The sequence below is a fragment of the Ceratotherium simum genome, chromosome 1 (genome assembly GCF_057802395.1).
Source record: "Ceratotherium simum simum isolate JZ-2026a chromosome 1, ASM5780239v1, whole genome shotgun sequence".
In the NCBI taxonomy this organism is placed as follows: Eukaryota; Metazoa; Chordata; class Mammalia; order Perissodactyla; family Rhinocerotidae; genus Ceratotherium; species Ceratotherium simum.
In genome coordinates, this window is record NC_141900.1 from 21569601 (window position 1) to 21593967 (window position 24367).

The 24367-nt window shown below is 37.8% G+C and overlaps 1 protein-coding gene across 3 annotated transcripts in view; it reads left to right on the plus strand.

Moving 5' to 3' along the window:
- RELN (reelin) overlaps positions 1 to 24367 on the plus strand; it is a 490103-nt gene that overhangs the window by 282669 nt on the left and 183067 nt on the right. For all 3 annotated transcript variants that reach the window (XM_087441541.1, XM_004439311.3, XM_087441605.1), the window contains exons 9-10: positions 6236 to 6332; positions 8918 to 9158. In XM_087441541.1, coding sequence (XP_087297667.1) covers positions 6236 to 6332; positions 8918 to 9158 — 338 coding nt within the window. The remainder of the gene's footprint in view (positions 1 to 6235; positions 6333 to 8917; positions 9159 to 24367) is intronic.

Genomic DNA, 24367 nt, shown 5'->3' on the forward strand with positions numbered 1-24367 from the left:
ATGATATTCTCTGTGGCTTATAACTACTTTGTATGACTTCGCAAATTGCTTATTTTCAATTATGCTGGGACATTATAATAAGTAAAATAATTCATCTGGCTATCATTATTCCTCACATTACTTTATCTGGCTGATAAAACTATACTGTAATTACTTGTGTAATTTGTCTCTGATATTTTTATTCTGAAAGCAGACTGGATTATGTAACCATCTAAATCATCTTGGGGCATTTTCTAATTAATTTGGGGGAACTGTTGCCCTGTTGACTCTACAACAGTACCAAAGTTAATCTGTGGTAAGGATACACGTGGTCCAGATATCCCAAAGCATGGCTGTCAGATGTTTTTTCACCTTGACCCATTCAAACAAGTTGAAAGTCCTGTTAAGTCCCGTCTACTGTTACAATTCCCCTTTGTGGTAAAAACATAACTCAGTAAAAACAAGAAATGGAGAATTTAAAATAAACAAATTATAGCAAACTTATTCGTGATCCACCCGGTTTGTTGAGCTTCTACTGTGTATCAAGCACTGCTCTGAGTACTATGGACCCAAGTAGTGAACAAGACAGACACAGTTCCTATCTGATGGGGCTTGCATTTTCACAGGAGATGGACAAATGAGCAAGTAAACATGTCAATAAACAAGATAAATTTAGATACTGTGATAAGTACTATGAATGACATAAAACAGTGATAAGATAGAAGATGATTGGAGATTGGGGATAGATTTCCTTAGATTGGGTGCTCAGAGAAGGCTTCTTTGAGGAGATGATATTTGCAGAGATACCTGATGGAGAAGAGGGACCTGGCCAGATGAAGGTCTGTGGGGGAAAGATATGAATGGAATGAGGAGAGAATGGGATGTGAGGAAATTGACATAATCAGTGTAGTTTCAGGCAGAGAGAAGCAGCACAGAAGCTCTGAAATGGGGTGTTCCGGGAAGAGAAAGAAAGTCCAGAGTGGCTGGAGCATAGTAAACGAGAGGAAGAGTGGTACAAGGGAGGTCTAAGATGCACGGGACAGCAGATCATGGAGGATCTTGTATGTCATGGTGAGGAGCGCATCCTTTTGTTCCTAGTGTACTGAGAAGCTTCGAGAGGGTTTTAAGCAGGAAATGGCATGATTATTAAAACATTTTATAAGACTCCTCTGTTTTTAAAAGACCTCTCTAACTGCTGTGTGGAGAATGGATTACTGGAGGATAAAAAAGGGAGCAAGAAAACCAGGAAGACGTGGTCATGACTTGACTGAGGTGATAGCAGTAGAGAGAGCAAGATAAGCTGAACAATATTTTGGAGGCAGAACTCCCAGCACAGGCTGATGAGTTGGAAGTGGGAGGTGAGCCAAAGGGAGGAATCAAAGATGATTCCTAGGTTCTTTTGTTTATGTGTTTGTTGGAGTGTCTGGAGTGGTGTCATTTGAAATGAAAAGAGTGGTGGATTCTTGGGGGGTGGAAAACCAATACTTCTAATTTCGACTTAGTAGGTATGAGATGTCCATTAGAGATGGTAAGTATGAAGTGTCTACAAGTGTGAATCTCGTGGGAGATATAATCCTGGGTGTTATCTGTTATAGATGTTATTTAAAGCCTTGAAAATGAGTAAGATCACCAAAGGAGGCAATGTAGATAAGAGAGGAGAAAGGCACTAAAACAATTTTCAAGTCAAGAAGGAAGACGGCAACAAAGGAGACTGAGAAGCAGCAGCCATGAAGCAGGAGAAAAATCAAGAAGGTGGTAGAAGCCAAGAGAAGAAAGTATCCAAGAAAAAGGGAGGGATCAACTGTGACAAATCCTGCTGAGAAGTCAAGTAACGTGAATTTGCGAAAGTGGTCCATTGACTTTGCAACATGGACTCTCCAGTGACCTAACCAAGGCAGTTTCAGGGTAGTGCTTGAGAGTAGAAGCCTGTGGGGGCGGGGGGGGGGGGGTGGAGTAGGATGTGAAGAAGTGGAGGAAATCACTGGAGGAAAACACCATTTTGAGAAGTTTTGCTGTAAAGGGGAACAAAAATAGGATGAGAAGGAGCAGAAGGTAGGAGTGTGACGTCAAGAAAGTTGTTTGTTTTTTAAGAAAGGAGATGCTTTGTATGTTTCTATGATGTTATATGATGATAGGAATGATCCAGGAAACTCACTGGGAGAAACTGATGATGCAGGAGAAAAAAAGGGGAAATCTTAAGGAGCAAGACGAGATGGGATCTAAACCGTGTGAGGAGGTTCGCCATTGATTAGAACAGAAACACTCCATCCACTGTAACAGGAGGAAGACAGAAAACAGTAGTGTAGATGGACAGAGACTATTGAAACGTGTAGATTTGTGGGTGAAAAGATGAGGGCATTATTGTCCGTGTTTCTATTTTTCTTAACTATACGTGTTGCATTGTTAACCTAATAAGAATGAACTTAGATGTCTGATTTTATGTTACAATTCTGAAAAATTTTGAAAATAACCCAGTATTTTTATTCTTAACTTGATAATACAAAGCAAGTTATTAAAATAGCACAAATTCATAGGCACAAATTCAATCGCACAAGTTCAGGACATCATCAATGAAGTGTTTTGTTGCAAGATAGCTTCAGGGCATTATGTAGATATCTGCTTGAGCAGAGCAGTAGAGGTGGTTTGTATTTATATTGCAATGCATATATGTCTTAAGCCATAGGACAAAATGTAAGACAAAAATAGGCCAGAAATGTTGTTGATAAAAAATCCATCATTATATACTATGAGGTTGACTAAATAACCAATAATAATGTAAGTAACTGTAGGTTTATCTTTATCGTTTATCAATTTATTTGTCAATTTAAAATCAAGAATTGACAACCAAGGGCCGGCCCTGTGGCTTGGTGGTTAAGTGCGCGCGCTGCGATGCTGGTGGCCCGGGTTCGGATCCCGGGTGCGCATCGAGGCACCACTTCTCCGTTCATCCTGAGGCCGAGTCCCACATACAGCAACTAGAAGGATGTGCAGCTACGACGTACAACTACCCACTGGGGCTTTGGGGGGAAAAAATAAAATAAATAAAATCTTTAAAAAAAAAAAAAAAAAGAATTGACAACCAAGACAAACTGGAAACAACACTGATGGGGTGCTTTTAACACAAAATATCATATCCTTCCCCAAACTGTGGGTGTTTCAGGAATCTTTGTGTGTGTAGCTCTACATGGGAGCCAGATTTCTTAGACTGTTGGATTGGGGTCCTCAGTAAATCCTAGAATTTCACTAATTTTATTTACGAATACCAAACTTTAGGAACCCTTAATCACTGTGTAGGTTACTTGTACCCTTGCTGTGGGTACAAATGAAAATATATGAGCTTTCCTCATTTGCCTATAAGAACCAAAGAAAGTGTTTGCATTTTTAGACCGGTTTAAGTCCATCAGTGGCTCTCAGACGATACTTGTATAACCATGATTCTGAATTATCTTCCCTCCTTCAGCAATTCTTTAAATCCCTGCAAAATTGCTACTTTAGAGTGAAGGATTACACTGGAAGTGATCTGAAGGAGAGAAAATGGATCTGCAAAAACAGGATATTTTGCATTTGACATTTGGGTTTGTCTTTCCTTCCCAGTTTTAAATTCCAGCTTTGGCAATTAAAGATCTTCAATTTAAGAGGGGAAAGAAAGAGGTACCTGTTGCAGGTGGCATCTGGTTATTGTTGTCTCCTCACTGCAGGAGAGGTGCTTTGAGGTCTGTGATAGCTCTGCCCCACAGCATCTGGAGCAGGGAGTTGGGAGAGTGGGGGGGCATTAGGCACCTGGGCACATGGACATTGATTAACTATTCCCTCCCCTCATCCCACACAGAGTGAAGTAACCATTGTCAGTCTGGGCGAGGACAAATCTTACTCTGCTGACCTAAGTCTATGTGACGGTGGGGTTGCAATTTGGAAGGGTTTATGTGAAGAAAAATTTCACCCAATATATGTGGAACAGCTACACTTGGAGTGGGAGTGGGGAATCATTTATTCACTAGACTGGCACCATTTGCAATGGTAGTTTGGTGGGAGTGGCCTCAGAGTTAGGCAGGTATCCCAAGCTGACTGGTTGTCTTGTGGGGGCAAGGAGGTGCTTCTTCCAGCTGGGGACCTCCCACTTCAGTTCCCTTGGCATGTGCAGTGCCTCTCCTTTGATGCCACTCGTAGCCCATACTCTAATCCTGGTCTTCCAGTCATACATCCTTATGTTGGAGGCCCTTTGCCTTTTTGACCATCTTTCATGTAGGAACCCTTAAAGATAACCCTAGGCTGGTTCTGTTTTCCAAGGTCCACCTGTGGTTTTTAGGAACTGTGCACCTTTGTCCCACTGGGGGCAGAAGTGCAGCTTTATCCTGAAGGGACTGAGGAATTGTTGATGGATTATAAACAGGGAGGATCATGATTCAGTTCACTTGTAGGAAGAGCACTGGGGACAGTGTGGCTGGACGAGGATGTGTGAGGCTGGAGACAGGGAGACTGACTAATCACTATTGCAGAGTCCTGGCAAGAGCTCATGAGGGTCCATTGACAATGGTGTCGAGGAGACCGATTCAAAAAATATTAATATTTTAGCTATGAAAGAATTTAATGACCAAATTGCTGAGGACGAGTGAGTCACCTTTTTGTTTTATGGGTGCATATAAACTTAGTCTCCTGACGCTGAGATGATAGCATAGGAAAATAGGACAGAAGTCATATTTGTCATCAAGGTCATATTTGGGTACATTTTTTATTTTGATATTTATCAGCTTTCCTTCTCTCTTCTCAATTTTTAGACAATTTGCAAGGAATTGCATTCTGTAAGGAACATCTTTGGTTATCATTTGTTCTGTCCTTTCCTTTTTCAGAGATTCACCTTATACATTTGCTTTTAAATACTTATGGTGTAGACAACATAAAGGAAGTATATAAATACCATTTAAATTCTTTAGGCTAATTTGAACTTTCTTTAGAAATAAATAGATTGTCTGCCAGACCTCATTCTTATTTGTGTTGAAGTTTGTCCCACGTATCCTGGCCGTTTCCATTTCCAGCCCCACAGTTTGATACTTATTTTAAGCAGCTGCTTATGAAGGGTAGAATTTAGCAATGATCAGAATGGCATAAGGTGGGTTTCTGTTTGAACTCAGAGTTGCTGGGTAGCTTTCCTTTGAATACCCTTTCTTTCACGCTTTTTCTCCTTCGTTTTGGCTGTGAGAATAAATCTAGAAAAACTGCTGTTTGGCCTTTTAGCACATTGCCAGTTTTGGCGATTGCAAACTAACTGGTGTTGTACTAAACACCACTGAAATAAGATAAATGAGTCTGATTAAAGCTTGGAACTCCTAAGTACTACAAATGCAAAAACCATCAACAGATGCCGTTTGCTGAAACCGAGGCTCCTCTGGCAGATGGGTGGAAGTTAAACATAAATTGCACTATTTCTTTTTCTTTTGGTTCATTTGTTTTTAATATAGTATAAAAAATCCTGCTATTCAGTTACAATGAACTTCTGGCATATGTTTCATGGCTGTTTAGGGTATTCTGAGAAGATCTTTGAAGTTACAGTTTTACTATGTTTTATTATATGAATTCATTGAACATGTAGAAACAAATTCTTATCAGAGTTTTAAAACTTTCTTTGGTGTTCATATTTCCAGTGTTGAAAATAATAGTGAGAAATAATCATCAAATAGTCACAATGGGACATAATGTCTCTCTTTTAAATTTTTTACTTTGGGCTATAGCTGGATAATATCAATCATATCTCTAATATTTCTCATTCATTTAGTTCTTGAATTTTCTTTACAGTATTTTAGTTTCTCACATACTGTCTCATCATTTAAATAACACATACACACAAGAAGAATGGTGCTTTTATTCCTCATTCAATTTAATGACTTATATACCATTTAATGCAATCACTATTAGTTGATATTAACTGGTAAGAACCATGATGGTATTATTAATCATTCTATAATATTTAGATATTTCTTGGCATAGAACTAAGTGCTTATTTTATAATTTAATTTAGAAGTTTGTGTATCTCTAAAGAAATCTGTGATTTACCTTTTTTGCCTTTTTTCCAATTCCTAAAATTATCAAATAATATTTATTAGAACGGATCACAAGAAATTTCAGCATAGTTAGAAGAATAGGGAAACAATCAGATAAATATCTAAATGGTTCGAAAATCATCTAAAATATTTATTAGGAAGGATAATATGTAATTACACTGTTTTTTAACTTTGAAATTTGTTGTTATTGCTATTTACAGGTTCAGGTTCATGTCGCTTTAGTTATTCAGACCCCAGCATCACCGTGTCATATGCCAAGAATAATAGTGCGGACTGGACTCTGCTTGAGAAAATTAGGTTTGTTATAATTTACAGTATTTTCATAAATTCTGATGTAGATAGATTTCTACTTCCCTATTTGCCTTCATTCTACCACTAACTTTATTCTTTGTGGTTAAAAGTACTCTGGTTGTTAATTATGTTGAATACATGGATGGACATATTATTATCTGCCCTACTTGAAGAAGTGTTAAAAGGGGCATTTACCATTCAGAACTTCCCACTGTCAGTAGTACCTATAAAAAACTATTTATTTTTGGTAAAAACGTATGTAGGATTAATAACCTTGATGATGTCATCCTCCACAAAATAATATTACCCACCTCTCTAGGCGGCCTGACTGTGGCCTGGTTTATAGGCCTAGGAATATATCAGATTACCACCTAAATTCCTTCCAGGCTGTGATAAGAATGAGTTAATAGCCACTGGGCCTTTTGCATCTAATCTCTAGTTCCATTATTTCCCTTCTAACTTCCCTAAAGCCAGTTCTAAAATTCCATTATCATAATTGTGATGCGACTTATAATCATTTATTACATCTTCTTTATTTCAAAACAATCCCTCAATAAAAAAATGAGGTAGGATGCTTGAAGAGGAAGCTCATTCAAGTTGAAAAGATTTGGTTGAATTAGCAAAATTCAAATTATGTTTACTACTTCTGCATAATTTAAATCATAAAACAAAATTCAAAATGGATGCTTGATTTCAGGTATGGTAAGATGTTTAAAGGAATAAAATACCTTGAACTTTATATATATATAAAGTATATATATAATGAATATATGAACTTTATATACATATAAAGTAGTTATTCTGATTGGTTTAGTACTTAAATTAGTATAACTCAAGTAGAGTATTTTCCATTAGTTTTGTACAATTTTCTTTTTTCACATGCTATTTTCTTTACCATATTTTCATATTGAAAGAATTGTGATTTATTTAGAGGAGAAGAATAAATATTAGGTTTTTAGCCTTTAATACTAAACCAATCTGTCCAAAGTTTCTAGTAGTATTCAAAAAAAAAAAAATTGTCAGAAGTCTAAGCTCAGGTCTAACCAAAAACTGAGAAAAGTGATTCTAACTCATGGATTTTCATCGACTATCTCCCTCTGTCTACTATCTACAGGATAACATATAATTTATAGGTAACTGGTACAAGCCAAGCTCTGACATGCTGTGCCAATTTTATAACGAGCATTTTACTATTCTTTCTAATTTCTAGTAGTTATTTTGAAAGTACATTCATATTAAATACTTCTTTATGTAAATGGCTTTAAGCAAGGCAGCATAAATGTTGGAAATTTTACCCATACTTTCCTTTTTTCTCTATCTGGTAGTTATATATCTTAGTTTAGCTAAATTAGAATAGATATTTCTTGCTGGAAAACAGCTACATGCTTTTGATATGACAAATAGTGAGTGTACACATTCAATTACAACATATAAAGATCACATTCAGCTGATTCCATTTGGTTTTAATGAAACTTTCAATTTTAGGCCATGCACCAAACTATCATACTCATTAATGCAAATTTTCCTATTAGTGATCGGAGTGAACATATTTTCAATCACTTCCTAAAACTAAAATGTATTGTTTTCATTGGTTTAAATTCTTTTTGAAGCTAAAAACATAGTCATCATGAAATATTTTAAAAGAAAGGGGAATTGATTACTGCCAAAGGTAAGGTACACCATCTATAACCTACACTGACAATTCTATGTATATATATGTGCTTCATTGGTGAGTGAAAAATATGTCTTTTCTGTAGTCCTTTCAAAACTGATTTATAGTAAGCCCAGAGTACTACTAGTTTGCATTTTAGTACCACTTTTAATCTTGGCTAAAGCTATCATTTTTACTATAGCAGGTTTCTACTTTAGTAGAATAAAATGTTTAATAAAAATACTTTATTATATAGTAGAATGGCCTAGATTCTAACAGATGTAATATAAAAATCATGTTAAATTATATCAAGTTTTTAAAGATTGGTCTGCATGAAATTGTAAAGAATTATAGAGCATTTAATTCTCATGGCAAATCTCACATTTCATATAGACAAAACAAAAATGTACATGGTTACTAGAAATAAAATAACTATTATGTAAAGGCTGATTATGAAACATATAGCATACAATGGCCTTTAATAGATGCAGAATTTCAAAATTAAGATGATTATTTTATAGTTTTCCTCCTTTTTTACTCAGTATCAAATAAAATAAACTGTTTTAGATTGTCTACCACATGCAAAAAACTGTGCTGGATACACTTAGATTTTCTACAGGCACCGTGGGAGTGTGTGCCATTTTCTCCTCAATTATTCTTTTACTGGCTTACTTGAATTCTTAGTGCCTGCCCTGTGTTAAAAGTAAAGCTCTTGATTTAATATTTAAGCTACCATTGCCCATTATGAGTATCTTAATAATAAGCATATACTAAAAGCTTTAAAGGCTATGGGATTGTGAGTATTTAATCTGTAATGTACATAATATTTTTAAGATAATGAAACTACGATCTTAAGAAACAAAATTGATCTATAGGAAAGAAAAGAGGACATTGTTGAACTTTATTGTGGCACCAATTCCCATCTCACCATATGTTCCAGAGCCCCTTCCAATGTCAGCACAATCATCCATATCCTCTACCTTCCTGAAGACGCCAAAGGGGAGAATGTCCAGTTTCAGTGGAAGCAGGAAAATCTCCATGTAGGCGAAGTGTATGAAGCCTGCTGGGCCTTAGATAACATCCTGATCATCAACTCAGCTCACAGACAAGTCATTTTAGAAGATAGTCTGGATCCAGTAGACACGGGCAACTGGCTTTTCTTCCCAGGAGCTACAGTTAAGGTTTGATCTCTCTTTTATTCCTTCTCCTCCCTTCTAAAACCTAAAGCTCGATAAACCAAATTGTACAAAGATAACTATTCTTACCAAATCCACCAGTAAAAGAATAGGTAATATTCTTATTTATGTTACCTTCACTTTTAAGGATGGAAAATCATTGGTACAAAAACATTCATTTACTCATCTGTTTAACAAGTATTTTTGAGGACCCACTGTACCATGTACTAGGCTGAACCTAGAGAATATAACCACAAAAAGGCAGATATGTTTCTCCTTTCACATGGCTGTCAGTTTAGTGGGGGTATTTAGACATGTCAACATGAAAATACAACAGAGCATAACTGTTATGATTTGTTGGGAAAGTTTAGAGTGCTGAGGAAGAACAACATATGGTACCGGATCCAGACTTGAGGGATTAGGAAGGCTATTCAGGGGAATAGAGAATCCAAGCAGAGACTGAAGGAAAATTTGGAGTTGGTTGGGTGGGAGGACTAGTGTTTCTAGGATCAGAAATCATGTACATAAAGGCTAGATGGTAAGAGCACAAAGCAAAGGTCTTGGACAATGTTCAAAATAGTTGTCTAACAGATTGAGATTTGAGACTTGTGATGGTTAAGTCTGGAGACATGGCCAGTGACAAAACCTTGAAGGTCTTAGAAGCTGCTGTGGAATTTGAACTTTATCGTGAAGGTGATGGGAGTCACTGACGGGCTCCAAATAAGAGTCGGACAGTCAGATTTGATTTTTGAAATATCCTTTTAAGGATGGAGGATGAAACAGAAGGGAGCAAGTACATGCAGGGAGACCAAATAGGAGGTTGATAACAGTCCAGTGGGAGATTGTGTTGGCCAGATCGTGTTCCCTCATCCAGGGAGAGGATGGGAAAAAGTGAACGATTTCAGAGATTTTTAGGAGAGGGAATGGAGAAGGTTGGGGACTGATTGAGATGATGACAGAATAGCAGGTGTCAAGGACAAGGTTTGGGCAGCTGGGTGGACGGCGGTGCCATTCATTGAAACAGGAAACATAGGAGGTGGAGCAGGTTCACAGGAGTTGATGAATTCATTTTGGACATGTTGATCTTTTTTTTTTTAATTGAGATATATTTGACATGTGACATTATATTAGTTTCAGGTGTACAACATAATGATTTGTTATTTGAATATATTGTGAAATGATCACCACAATAAGTCTAGTTAACATCATCACCATACATAGTTAAAAAATTTTTTTTCTTGTGATGAGAACTTTTAAGATCGACTCTCTTAGCAACTTTCAGATATGCAGTACAGTATTATTAACTGTAGTCACCATGCTGTACCTTATGGACCTGTTGATCTTAATAATCCTGGAGGCAGGCAAGAAGAAATATTTGACGGGAGGTTAGATGTATAGATCAGGAACTCAGAGGAAGTTTGGCAATTGTCAGCATTTTGAATGGGAATTGAGATCACGGACTTGCCTGCCCAGAGAGTATGTGGAAAAGAACCTTTGTAAGGATATCTATCCTATGTCATATCCCACTACCACTTGATTAAAAGAAGGATTTCTGTTGTCATCCTGCACCATTGGCAAGAAGATGTGTAAACCCAGGAAATACGGAAGACCAGGGCCTGGGATTCACATCCTTTTCCCATGATGATCGTTTATCACTTGGTCTCAGTACCCTTTGTTCTATAAATGCACTTTTTATACTTTGTTATACAAGCCATTATACTAATCTAATTAGCTATTCGGTTTCTTAATGCATAGTAACCATGATAAAAATGCATGAAGTGTGGTTTTGCTTCAGTAGTAATGCTTAATTAAATTACAACTTTGTGTGGAGTATAGTTTTTCTTTGTGGCCCCTCATCCTACTCATAAGCTTACCAATCACACATTTGAGACTTGCCTAGTGACCTTGCCTACTAAGAAAAAAATCATTGTAGTCATGATTTAGATCATGGTTTTTGACTTGGCCATCACATGGAAATTTTTCTCTGAGGTTTCTTTTTAAAACTTCTTTTTAAAACTTTGCAATAATAAAATCTAAGAATTGTCATTTTAACTCATTTACATGACCACGTTTTTGCTTTCTGGCTCAAACATCTGAGCATGAAAAAATAGTTTTTGCTAAATGATTTGGAGTTCTAGAAATAAAAATTGTTTATTTAAACTGTATGCAATTTCTTCATTAAATATTACTCCTTTACTTGGTGACCTCTAATGTGAAAACCGAATACAACCAATTAGAAAGCATTGATCTCAATGTTCCTGTTGGTTACAGGACATATTTTAAACATTGTTTATTTTGGACTTTTGGTTTTGAGGGTTATGTTTGTTTGCTCAACCTACGTAATATCTTTTCTATGTCCAGTAAAAGTTTCCAAGATGTTTACAGTTAACTGAATCAAAGAGTGAGTCTAATAGCAATTGAGAAAGTATGCTTAATTACAAAATAGAGCTTATTCAAGGAAAAAATGTCCAGGCACAGGTAGGATACTCTTTGTCTAAGTAATAAGAGCTACTTTTTATTAAGCACTTATTATTCCAGGCACTTACTATTCCAGGCACATGCATGCAGACACACGCACACAAAGGATTATATACGTCATCTCATATAGTTTGATCCTTATAAACCTATAAAGAAGGTGTCATATTAGCCTCATTTTACAGATGTGGAAAGTGGACATAGAAGTGTTGAATAACTCGTCCAAATATACCTCTCACCAGTGGCAGAGCCAGGATTCAAATACAGAAATCTGACTTGATCTTGATCTCACTTGCCATGTGACTTTGCTCTTTGAAGTAGTAAATATAAACATGTGCTTCTGTTTGTCCTGTGTTTCCTCCCAGCATCCATTTGTTAAGTTATCTGCCCATTTTCTTCCCCATCACTCTCTGACTATAGGTTAAAAGATGCTTGTTTTTCTCATTGTTCTTGATCTTGCTCAAGCTTTATTCCATTCGTACTGCATGTGTCTTCCTCTGGGTGACTGATTTTTATACATTAGAATTTAGTAAGTTCAGCCAAGCACTGGTCTCTTCCTTCCCTTCCACACTGTAACAGCTGATTTTGTTTTCACAGTCCTAATTACTGGTCCATCTCAGGTATTGACTGCTGACCTAAAGTGAGCTTAAGGAGATAGGACTATTAAAATATTTCCCCTATGGAGGCAGGAGGCACTTGCAGTAACCTATACAGAAGGTGAAATGGAGTGAGAATGGTGGGCCGCTAAAGAGAGAGAAATCAACGGTCTAATGGTAGCAGACTGCCTCTGACGAGGATGTTAGGAGCCAAGGATCGTGCAAAGGGGTGTCACTGACAAAAACTCCAGCAGCATTCCTTAACAGAAATTACATCATGCTCCTCTATACTCAAGACCTTTGATGGCTTCCTTTGTAGGCCTGGAGGATACAGGCCAAACTCCCTAGCATATAATTCAAAGCCCTTTCCAATCTAGCCCTGGCCTAACTTTTCGTCCTCATCTCCTGTTCCACTATTCTCCAGCCTCACAAATACAACACAGAATTTCACACTCCCACCCCTTTAGACATGCTTTTCCACCTTTCTTTTTTCTCTGCCTAGTAATTCCCTGGCATCCTTAAGGGTGCAGCTCAAATGTGACTGTCTGTGTGAAGTTTTGCATGGTTAATGTCTCCCTCCTCGCTGTGCTGGTGTAACCATTAGGTCGAACAAGTAGGACTTGGGGATGGGGACTGGCTATAGAAAACAGGTCCATTCATTTTCCCCAGTGATCATTCAGATTCACTCTCACAGCTTCTCTGTCTCTGCCCAGTTTGCAGGAAAATCAAGGCAGGTCCCAAGACTGCTGATAGACCAAAAAAGTCATCCAATCACTTTAGTCTCCCAAAAAAATCTCAGTTCAATAACATATATGACCAGTTCACTGTAACAGTCCAAACTCCAAGCTTCATCCACAGCTTCTCCTCTCCCCCAGCTTAGGTCAGCTGCAGTGGGAATGGAGGCGGTGGTCAGCTCCTTCTCCTTCTCCACCACCTCCCAGGAGTTTCAGCCTCTGAATCTTCTAGGGCTGGGTCTGGAGGAAGGAGAAGAGACAAGAGGCAGATATTGTTGCAAGCTGGAATTATTGATCCCTCAGCCTGGCAAGCAATCAAAGCTGGCTCTCTCTTGAATCTGCCAATAGGTTCTATGGAAATCTCCCCACTCCTCGTGAAAGCTGGGGATCTCTCACCCGCAGTTCCCCAAGGCTTCTCTCAGGCAGGTCATGTCTGCTTCTACACCTAGCCACTGGACTTCTGGCAAAGGACTACCAACTCTTTCTGCTGAGGGCTCCTTGCCCCTCCAGGGAGCTCTTTGGGGCAGCATCTTAGACAAATTAGGCTGCCTGTTGTGTGCATGAGCCCGAGCCTAGTCTATGGTAAGCATTCACCTTGGATCCATTGTTGGGAGGAGAGTAGTTACTTCTAAACACAGCCCTCTTGTTGCCCAACCACCTGCCAGGCAGCTCTGGGCACTAGTCCAATCCCATACCGCAGGCCCTCTGAGTTCTGTGCACCAGGCTTGAGGAGGGAGAAGGGACCCTCCTTCCCTGAGATGGGCATGGATGGTACTCACCGCTCACCAACAACCGTCTCTAAAGAAATCGTGTCTCTGCTGTCCAGCGTCCCACTCAACGTCAACTTCAAGTTTGAGTATCCTCAATGTGAGTGAGTATCCTCAATGTGAGTGAGTGATTAAGCCGTTCTATCACCTCTTTTGCTAGATCCTTATAGGTGGTCCATCCCCTCACTTTGGAACATGCCACCCATTTTCTTGGAGTTTCAACCAACACCCATTTTCTTGGAGTTTCAACCAACACCCATTTTCTTGGAGTTTCTCTCACCTCGAACTCCAGGTGAGAGATCCCCAGCTTTCATGAGGAGTGGGGAGATTTCCGTAGAACCTACTGGCAGATTCACGAGAGAGCCAGCTTTGATTGCTTGCCAGGCTGAGGGATCAATAATTCTGGCTTACAACAATATCTGCCTCTTGCAAACCTAGTTCCATTGCAACATTCTGTTACACTGGACGTATACCTCTATGAGAGCATTTATGACATCGCCTTATAGTTTTTATGTTTCTGTCTCCCTGGTTAGAATGTTAGCTTCTTAAGCTCAGGGACTGTTTCTACCATTTTTCCATCCCCAGTGTTTGACCCATGATAGATTATTAGGGGTTAATTGAATGAATGAAAAGCAAGTAAGATTGTTATTAGGTGTTAATTGAATGAATGAAAAACCAGAAAAAATAACAAGAAGATCTAGTTTGTGGGGAAAGAAGCTGAAGTTTATATTCAGTGATGATTTGAAGGCAGCTGAAAATACTGTGAATGGGATTGATATAGCACAACTGTTAAGAAAATGGGCTTAACTGTCTGGGTTCAAATCTTGCCTTCACCAATTATTATTATTATTATTATTATTATTTATTAGCCATGTGCTCTTGGGCAAATTATTTAACCCACAGTTCCTCGGTGTTCTCACCTGCAACAGGGATAATCATGGTATTCACTTCATGTTGTGACAATTAAATAAGAAAATACATGTAAAACCCTTAGAATAGTGCCTGGCATATAGAAAGGGCTTAATAAAATATGTGTCCTCTTCATTGAAAACTTTGAGAACAAATAAGCTTCATAAGGAAGCAAATAGAGAGGAAAATGAGCAGAAGGCAAAAGATTGAGCTGACACTGCCAATTATGGGGAAGGGGAAAAGAATAAGATAGAAAAAATATAGACTTCACAATTTATGTCATCCTTAAATGTCATTAAAGTAATATCAAAATCAAATGCATTAAATTGATTAGATTGGACACAAGTATTGCCCATACGAGTAAACTTTGGCAGTCAAAATGAGAAACAATTTTCCATTGGAATTAAATTTAAATGCCATTCGTGTAATTGGAATATTAATAGTAGTTTTCATTATTACCAACAAATGGTTTTTTAAGTGCTACTTTCATAAAACAAGGGAATAGAAAGTAGTGAGTATGTAAACTGTCCAGCTGATTATCTTGAAAATGATGTTGGAGGATGGCAGGCCAAATAGGAAATATAAAGTGAGTCACTGGCATTCACAGTACGTATTTCTCCTTGTCTTCTTTAGATTTTTTTCAGTTTCTTTGGGACTATTTAATCCATTTCGTCTGAGCCTGCCCTTGTTTATCTCAAGTAGGGAAGACCGATATAAGACCAAATAGAGTAATTAACAAGGAGTTTATGTGATCTGGAGAAATGCAATTATAGGTCACAGTTAAATCTGCCCTGGGCTGGTAGAGTCAACCATCTGTTGACTCTTTAGTAATTTATATGAAATAGATGTATAACAGCATTGGCTTTTAATGCAGAACCGGACCTTGTACTGGTGCTTTTTTATTTGGAATTAGTAAGCTGAAGAGGACTGTAAGACATTACAGAATTGATATGTTCTTCCTATATAGCCATCTGTGTTTCTCCTTCATTCTTCTTACAAGTTCATGGCCTTGCCTGACTCATCTTCCAGTGTTTTTCTGGAGAACTTGCCCACGTGGAAGAAAAGGGGTACCACATTCTTATGCTTCTAATTACCATCAGGATTTTTTATTTCTCACGAATCCCTAAGCAGCCCTTTATTCACGACCAAGTATGTGGGGTTCTAAATGCCAATAAATGTAGTGCTGCTGATAAAAAGCTCCCTAGAGCATCACCTTCATTAGCCATCTCCCAGGGTAAGCAGATCAAGGACTCAGCCAGGCAAGGAGCCTGCAACCCACTAGATATTGAATCACCTGTCTTAATTATTAGTTATATGATTTTGCCTCCTTTCACAGAATATTGCATCCTTTTTTTTTTTTACTTCTGTATATGATTTCTAGACTAATCAAGAATTGTTTGTGTCAGTTGTTCCTATTCTAAAGATATGGAGTATACCTGTCAGGTCATCATTTGCAGTTGCTAGAGTTAGCTATTGCTTCCCCGGCTGCCATCCCACCGCAGCGCCTCTTTCTGTCAGGGGGCTGTGGGTGTTTGTGCCGCATTTAACAGTGGGAGGCACATTCTTCCTGCCTGAAGTGGGAGAATGATTGATCTCAGGGCAAGTTCTGGTGCCCCAGCTCTGTGAGAGTCATCTTGGTTTTGCCATCAAAGTTAACGGCACATGAACTGATGTTTTTGGCTCCTTCCGTTTAAGACATATAGTATCAAGAATCAGCATTTCACCTTGGATAGAATTCTCATATCCAGGAATAATACTTGCAGTTGCATGGAGACTCTGTGGATGCTGGATAATAATAAATACAGTCGTCCCTAGGTATCCCCCCATACCAACATCCACACATGCTCAAGTCCCTTATATAAAATGATGGAGTATTTGCATATAACCTACCGTCATCCTCCTGTATACATTAAATCATCTCTAGATTATTTATAATGCCTAATACAATGTAAATATTATGTAAATAGTTGTTATACTGTATTATTTAGGGAATAATGACAAGGAAAAAAGTCTATACATGTTCAGTACAGACGCATCTATCGTAGGCCGTTTGATCAGGTCAGTGGTTGGTTGAATCCACGGATGTGGAACCGAAGGATACAGAGGGCTGATTAAAATATTAATAAATAATAATAGTAACCATAGTTATGATAAGTAATAATAATTAGTAGTAGTAGTAATGATGGCATTTCATGAATGCTTTGTAGGTGCCAGCACTATGAGGAAGGCCCTATCATTCCAAGTTTTTTATCTGTAGGAGATGAACATTAGGTGTCTGTAAAGACCCTGGATGCTTAGTGTTCAATTTTCCTTAGTCACTCTTGAAACAACTGGACAAGTCCATCAGAGTCATCTCTTTCCAACTCCTCAACACACAACCTACAATCTGAGAATATCCTTAATTTCAAGTTCAGAGAAAAACACTAACTGTAAGATTTTAGAGCAGCTTGGAGCTGCTGCAGCTGCCTGCTTTCCATAACTCACCATCAAAGAGAAGAGCTGCAAAGGCAGTAAAGTACTCAGAGGCGAACCCAGGGACAAATGATTTGGAAAGAGCCGTGAGCAGGGTTTTGATTATTGGGTTTTGGTTTTCTGTTTTCTTCATCCTTTAATAGTGCCCCATAGAGCAGAATTTCCACATGTATCAATATGCCATGGAGGTGAATATGGGTCAAGCAGCTGCTTCATTTTGTTTGTTTGTTTACTCCTATCTTTGGTGGCAGCCAAAACTTGTATTTTGAAAGCATGAATCATACATGACTCCTTGATATCTGTGTGAGTGTGTGAGATAGAGGGAGAGTGAGAGAGTGCTTTGCTTGCTCATGGTTAAATGTTTATATCTCCTCAGCGAGCCTGGTTACCCTCAGCTTGCAAAGGCATAAATCACTGGCTTCTGTCAACTCTGGTATTGACCCACAGATTAAATGCAGATTGCTGTGAGATAGATGCTGTTCCATGTATTTTTTATTTTTAGGAAATTTTCCCACTCTGATTGCTGTCCCTGCACCTGCTAATCTTTTCTATTTATGACCCTGGTTCATTGTATGGATAGCAAAGAATTCCAGATTACTCCTTCTCCATGTTTATTTCAACTTGTGTTGAGAAGTAAATCAGCTGTAAATGTCACAGATTCTGTTATGAAGGTTTGCCCTTTAAAATAGGCTGTGATTTGATCACATGTATTTAAAAGAAATTCCCTTAAAAAGTAATTTATTAAATTTTGCAAATTTATTCCAAGGATTGGGAGTAACTAAGTATACAGAATTTAGAAGGGTCATATCTTAATCTTCTCCCCACAACCACTTCCGGTTAGACAGACTGCTTCCTCTTTACTTCATTTACTGTTGATAAATGTTCGATAATAATGTCAATTTTCCCAGTTTAACAAACACCAAAAAGCCCTAATGAAGACAACAGCCATTAGGTAAATCAACAACCTGTTAAGGGGAAGCATTAAGTCAAACCAGGAGAGTCTATTAATTTTCTTATAGCTCTTGTACATTATGCATTTGCCAAATTCACGGTCCCAATGGACACTAGGCAAGTCTCCAGGCCTGAATAAGAATTGGAGCTTTCATTCTGGGATTCTGCTGTCAGCTGTCTAATACTGTTGTCACAAATTGTTGAATTGTTAGTGGAGAATAAAGATCATGATATCCAAATTATGAAAAAAATTTAAATTAATTTGAAAATTTAGAGTCTTAACACAAGTTAAGGATAATGGAAAAAAATCTAAGACAAATGGTGAAAGGGATGGTTACACTCGAAGCAGAATTTGTTTTTAAATGTGCTTTTTGGGAATATAATCCCCTAGCAGAGCAATACCTGCTTACTCTAATGCCCAACTTGTCTCCCAGAAATTAAGCACCCCAGAAAAAGATTTAAACAATCCCTTCAATGATATTCTTTTTTTAGAGTATAAGGACAAACAGAAGGAAATCAGATATGCTTTCCAGAAATGTGCTTTGCAAATCGCTGTGCTATCTGGTCTGTAACTTGAGGGATCTGAGTCCTGATTTTCTAATGAGGGTAAACCTGAGCTCAGTTAAACTTGCGGCTAGTCCGTGTTCCCATGTCTTTTTCTATTAAGAGTCAGAATGTTAACTATGACTTTCTGGCCAGGTTCCAGCTTGGTTAATTGCATGCTGTCTACCCAGATTCCCTTTGCTTGGGATGTTCTTTACTGTCGATTGCATTACTCTTATTGTCATGTTTCCCCCAAGAGGTGGGTACATGATATTGTAGAATGAGCCAGAATATAATTTGTTAAGCAAATAAGAGTACTTTGGGGATGAAGGGTTGAACGTAAATAGTGTGCTTTTCACAATTTTCCCCCAACGTGGCCTATTTGTACCGTAATTAATGTGGAATAGCATTAGTGAAACATGGCATTGAGCCAAATCACCATGACAAGAGTGGCAATAACATGGAAACAAATAATTTTGATAAACTCTACTGAAAATTACCATTCAAACAAATCCCCAGAGCCTCCCTACCTAATGCACCATTTTTGTTTGTTTCTGAAGCTGGCACATTTAATCACTAATTAAGTTAATGCAATATTCAGTAAGTAAAATTTATTTTATTCTATATGAACATCAAAAACATAGTAACATTTTTCATCATCTTTGTACCTAGCACAGCACATAGCACAATAACTTGCATAGTGACACTCATTAAAATAAGGTTCGTTAAATGAATGAATGAAGATGGGAGGGAATTAACATTTACTGATTTCCTAAGATTCACCAATCTTTAGTAGGCATGTTACCTACAGTATCTCATCTAGTCTTCGCAATAACCCCCATTTCACAGATTAAAAAATAGAGGCTCAGAGAAGGCAAATGGCTTCCCCAGGATCAAACAGCTTTGATTTTCGTAGCCAAATACGTTTTACTATAAAGCCCAGGCCTTTTGTTCCTTGGTATCTCGCAGCCTCCCACTTTGTACCTGGCATCCTTGGCCTTAATTTGAGGAGGCAAGTTTGAAAACCTCAGACACTGTGAAAGTCAAGTTGATCCCCATAGACAAGGTTAACAACTGCCCTATGGAATTTTACATTGTTATTTTTCCTTTCATTACTTCAATTCACATCTGTCACTATTGCCATTTTAGAGTTGTCATAACTATTGCCAAGTAATTATATACTTGTCACAAAATATACCATAAATTGAATCTTTATGAATCTTAGTACAAAGTGGTTCAAATGTGAATGCTTAATGAATCCAGAAAATAATGAGAAAAAATACTCTTTAAGCTCCCTAAAATTCACTCACCATTGTTGAATCTATTGTGTTGACTAGAGAAAATGCACTTCAGCCCTCCTGCACCTGGACTGTGTTCATAGCCAAGTTTTCAGTTTTTTAACTGACATTAAATTACCAAGAAATTGAATGTGTGGAAAATGACAGAAATTCATTTCTCCTCGTGAGAGAAATCCTTCTCTTCCTTTTTTGATTTTTTTAACAGCATGAAAGTCTGTATCTTTAAAGACCATTGAACCAGTGTGTAGGAAATACGTATTTCTATATGGTAATAGCTATAGCATAGTGAAAGGCATAGGAAACACAATGATATGCAGGCTATAATTCAGTCAATTTCCAATCACTCAATCACACATCTCACTTTAATCCAGAAACTCCTATACCAATATATTTTATTTCCAGCCAGACAATGGCCTAGGCTAATTTATGGCTCTGCCAACAATGCCATTTTAATTAATTTTATTCACCTTATTTCTCTTTCCTCTGCTCCTCATATCTCATCTGTTTGCATTGCCTAGATTTTAATTAAAAAATCTCTCCTCTCTAAGGAGCAATCTTAAGTGGCAAAAATAATCACTTAAAATATTACAGTCATTAAAAAATTGGCTGTGGTGGAAGCCATGCATTTTCAATTTTCCTACAAATGATGTTTTAGCTTCCTTTTAAAGTGCACTTTGTATCTGAATTGTCTGCCACCAGCCAGCTTGGCTATCAAAAATGGTCTTCCAGCTGGGTGGGCTGAGTGACAACTCCTTAATGGAGGAAATGGATGGCTCTGTGCTCATGTGGAGGGGAAGGCATACCAGGCAGATTTCATTCCATCTGCCACCAGCTCTCTGCAAGCTGGCATTGCCCAAATACCCAATATACTCCTTCCAACAAAAAGGATATCGTCAAAAAATAAACTGTAAGGCTACAGATGCCTGAAAGAATCATCAGGGCCATTAGACCCCAGGGAGATAATATTAAGAGGTGCCTCAGTGTTCATCTTTGATGAAAACTTAATTAAACTATGGTAGAGGCAATTGCAAGTACTTTTACAAGTACAGAAGTGAAGTCATTAACATTTTCAGCAAAGTATAGGGAGCAACCTTAGAAAAACGCTATCCTGAATTGTGGCCAAGGACTTGTTATACTGAGGAATCTGCACTGATGTTTCCTGTTGATGCTTTTCTGAATGGCAAATTCTTGTCACTTAGTTACACTGTGTTCTACTTTCCAAGTAAAGGAAATCCATTTAACAGCAAAGTAGGAAAATATTTTTGATTAATAGGTAGAAACAAATAAGGACTATATTTAAGGGATTTTTAAAAATTGGAGATCTGCTAGTACTTAGAAGTATAAAGTGTATGTTATTGATCAATGCTAAAATAAGAAAACAAAGTAAAAATAATTGTAATTAAGATCATGATTAATGTGCATTAGGAGGGCTAGAAATACTAAGAAATACTTAGAGCCATCTGCAGAATTTATACCTTTGTTTTACGTAAAATAAATGCTTAGCTACCTGATATATACTCCCCATAAGTCAATCAAAAGCTGTGACTCAGGGGGCTGGCCCGGTGGCACAAGCGGTTAAGTGCTCGAGCTCCGCTTCGGCGGCCTGGGGTTTGCAGGTTCGGATCCCAGGCGTGCACCGACGCACCGCTTGGCAAGCCATGCTGTGGCAGCGTCCCATATAAAGTAGAGGAAGATGGGCACAGATGTTAGCTCAGGGCCAATCTTCCTCAAGAAAAAAGGGGAGGATTGGCATCAGATGTTAGCTCAAGGCTAGTCCTCACAAAAAAAAAAACAAGCTGTGACTCAGGAAGTCATATGTTATTTATAATCATTTGCTTAAGAAAACCTGATAGAGTTTCTGATAGAAAATAGTCCTGAATTCAAAAATATTCTTGTTTTTATCATATAAAGAGCTCATGTATCTCACAAAGCTACACATTTAACTGTCTTTTGAAGTTGTTTAGATTTTAATTGTTATTGCATATAAATGACATGAGTTTGAACAGATGCTGAACAAAAACAGCTGGGTATTAAAAGCACTGAGAGCAATTTTCTGAAGTTCTTTTCATACTTTTAATGCACATTTTGTTTGGATTTTTAACATACTGTATTGACGTTATGCAATACAAGTTCATCTGTAAGAAAAGTGGCAACAGATATCTTGCATTCTTAAGTTTTCCTGTCTTAGGAGAATGTTTGGTAATCTGCCAAAATTTGGAGGGCTTTTAAAGTTCTAATTGATGGTTCTATCTGCCCTGAAAATGAAGGAATGTTTGCATTATTTTTATCCTATTGTATTGTGGGATGTATTTTTTTATATTTTACTAAAGGTTTTAGGTTGATCTGAAGAATGTTAATGACTATTCTGAGAAACAAAATTAAAAATAAATTTAAATACTCTTCTATTTCTCTATCACCTACTGCTAAGAGTATAGACTATAATAGCTTATTTTTGGAAAAAAAGTACCTATTCAGAAATAAAATAATTATTTTATAGTACTTAGAAGTTAAAAAAAAAAAAAACCACTTCCACATGTAGTATTATTTGTGCTTCTAACAACATCCCTAGGGAATAGATTCTACAGCCTGAGAAACTGAGGCCCAGAGGGGTTAAATGACTTGTGCAAAACCACGTAGCCCTTAAGCAGAGAAAATGCATTGAAACATGCTCTCTGATTCCAGCCCCCAAAGTCCCTGAGGATGGATAGTAACTGAGTTTTCGTTCCTTGTCATCTTGATTGTTTTTGCTTTCCAGTATTTTGTTCTTTTCCAGCCTTAATCTCCTTGATTCATGTAAGTGCTGAATTAATTGAGGTAGATTCTAGGGGAAAGTTTAAGCAACCTCTCACCAAGCAGGCCATGGATTCCCATTCAAAGGCAGAGATTCAAAATCAGACAAGCAGAGGCCCAGGGGCTCTACCTCAATCCAAATGCACTCAGGCATAAATTCTTAGTTTGGAGAGCATCTGGGAAATCAGGCCAATTCTACGACATTGAGCCCCCTGTGACCAATCCTAAAATAGAATTAACACAAGACTCTAACTTGCCTTGTACTTGATTTAGGAATCCTCAGAATGAGAACCCTAAACTGGTCCCCTACCCTTCACAGGATTCTTAAATACAGGGTCTATACATGATCAACTTCGCAGTAGGCCCATTCCTGCCCACTCCTGCTCAGATGTCTCAGGGATTCACCAGTTTCACACAGACTATCCCCTATTTATAGTCCTAATATTACCTTGCTGGCTCTTATTACGCTTACTCCAAACTTTGAAAACATTCTGTTCTACTCAGAATGGCTGAGGCAGAAGTCATATCTTGATCTCCTTAGCATGGTGGGGAGCAGAGCAAGCCATCTGTAACTGTGTGTGGGTTCTGTGCATCTCCAGGCCCCGCTACCCAGAAAATGACAGCCCCGTCTTGCTAAGAAATAGGGAAGGTTGAGCTGCCTCCTCCTGAGCTGTGGCTGTTTACTTTGGGTGTGTCACAACCTGTCTTTGGTAATGTGGCACTAGACTCAGACTATGAAGAAGAGAATATTCAAAGAGCAATACTTCTCCCCCTCCACACCAAGGAGGTTGGGCCTATTTGGGAAGGGAGAATAGAGCTAACTGTGAATCTTCCCTTGAACTTGACAGAGAGGATTAGGATGTTTTCAGTGCACAGACTAACACTGACTGGTATAACCACTGTCCTGTTTGTTTGAATTTAGATTTGGTATTGAGTATTGTTCTCTTTTTTTTTTTTTAAAGATTTTTTTATTTATTTATTTTTTCCCCCAAAGCCCCAGTAGATAGTTGTATGTCATAGCTGCACATCCTTCTAGTTGCTGTATGTGGGACGCGGCCTCAGCATGGCGGGAGAAGCGGCGCATCAGTGTGCGCCTGGGATCCGAACCCGGGCCGCCAGTAGCGGAACGCGAGCACTTAACCGCTAAGCCAAGGGGCCGGCCCGAGTATTGTTCTCTTACTACAGATAGGTAAAGAACAGCTCTTTCTCTTTGGAAATAATAAAACTATACCATTCTATCCTTCATGGGAACTTGTCAAAGACAGATCCTACTAGTTTTTAGATCCTACCAGTATGAAAATTGGTTAACATCCAATTAAAGTGAGTATTAAATTTTTTCAGATTACTTTCTTTATACTTGGTATGGTAGATTTACTTGTGTTTCATATATGACACTATTACGGTTATAGTGACAAAAATAGACCTTTGTGGCTAATTTTCAATAGGTGCACAATTTCAAATATACTATTCAACTACTAAATGTATTTGGTAACAGCAAAATAACTAACAAAAAGATCCTTTAAAATATACTTCTATTTTTCTAAAATACCAACTCATTTTAATTTTGTGAAACAAGTTTAACAATATGCTATCCAGTTTTGTAATGATTTGTTTTTTGACAATAAATTTTCCATTTCAACTAAATTAAAATATGCATCAGATATCTTAATAATATAAATC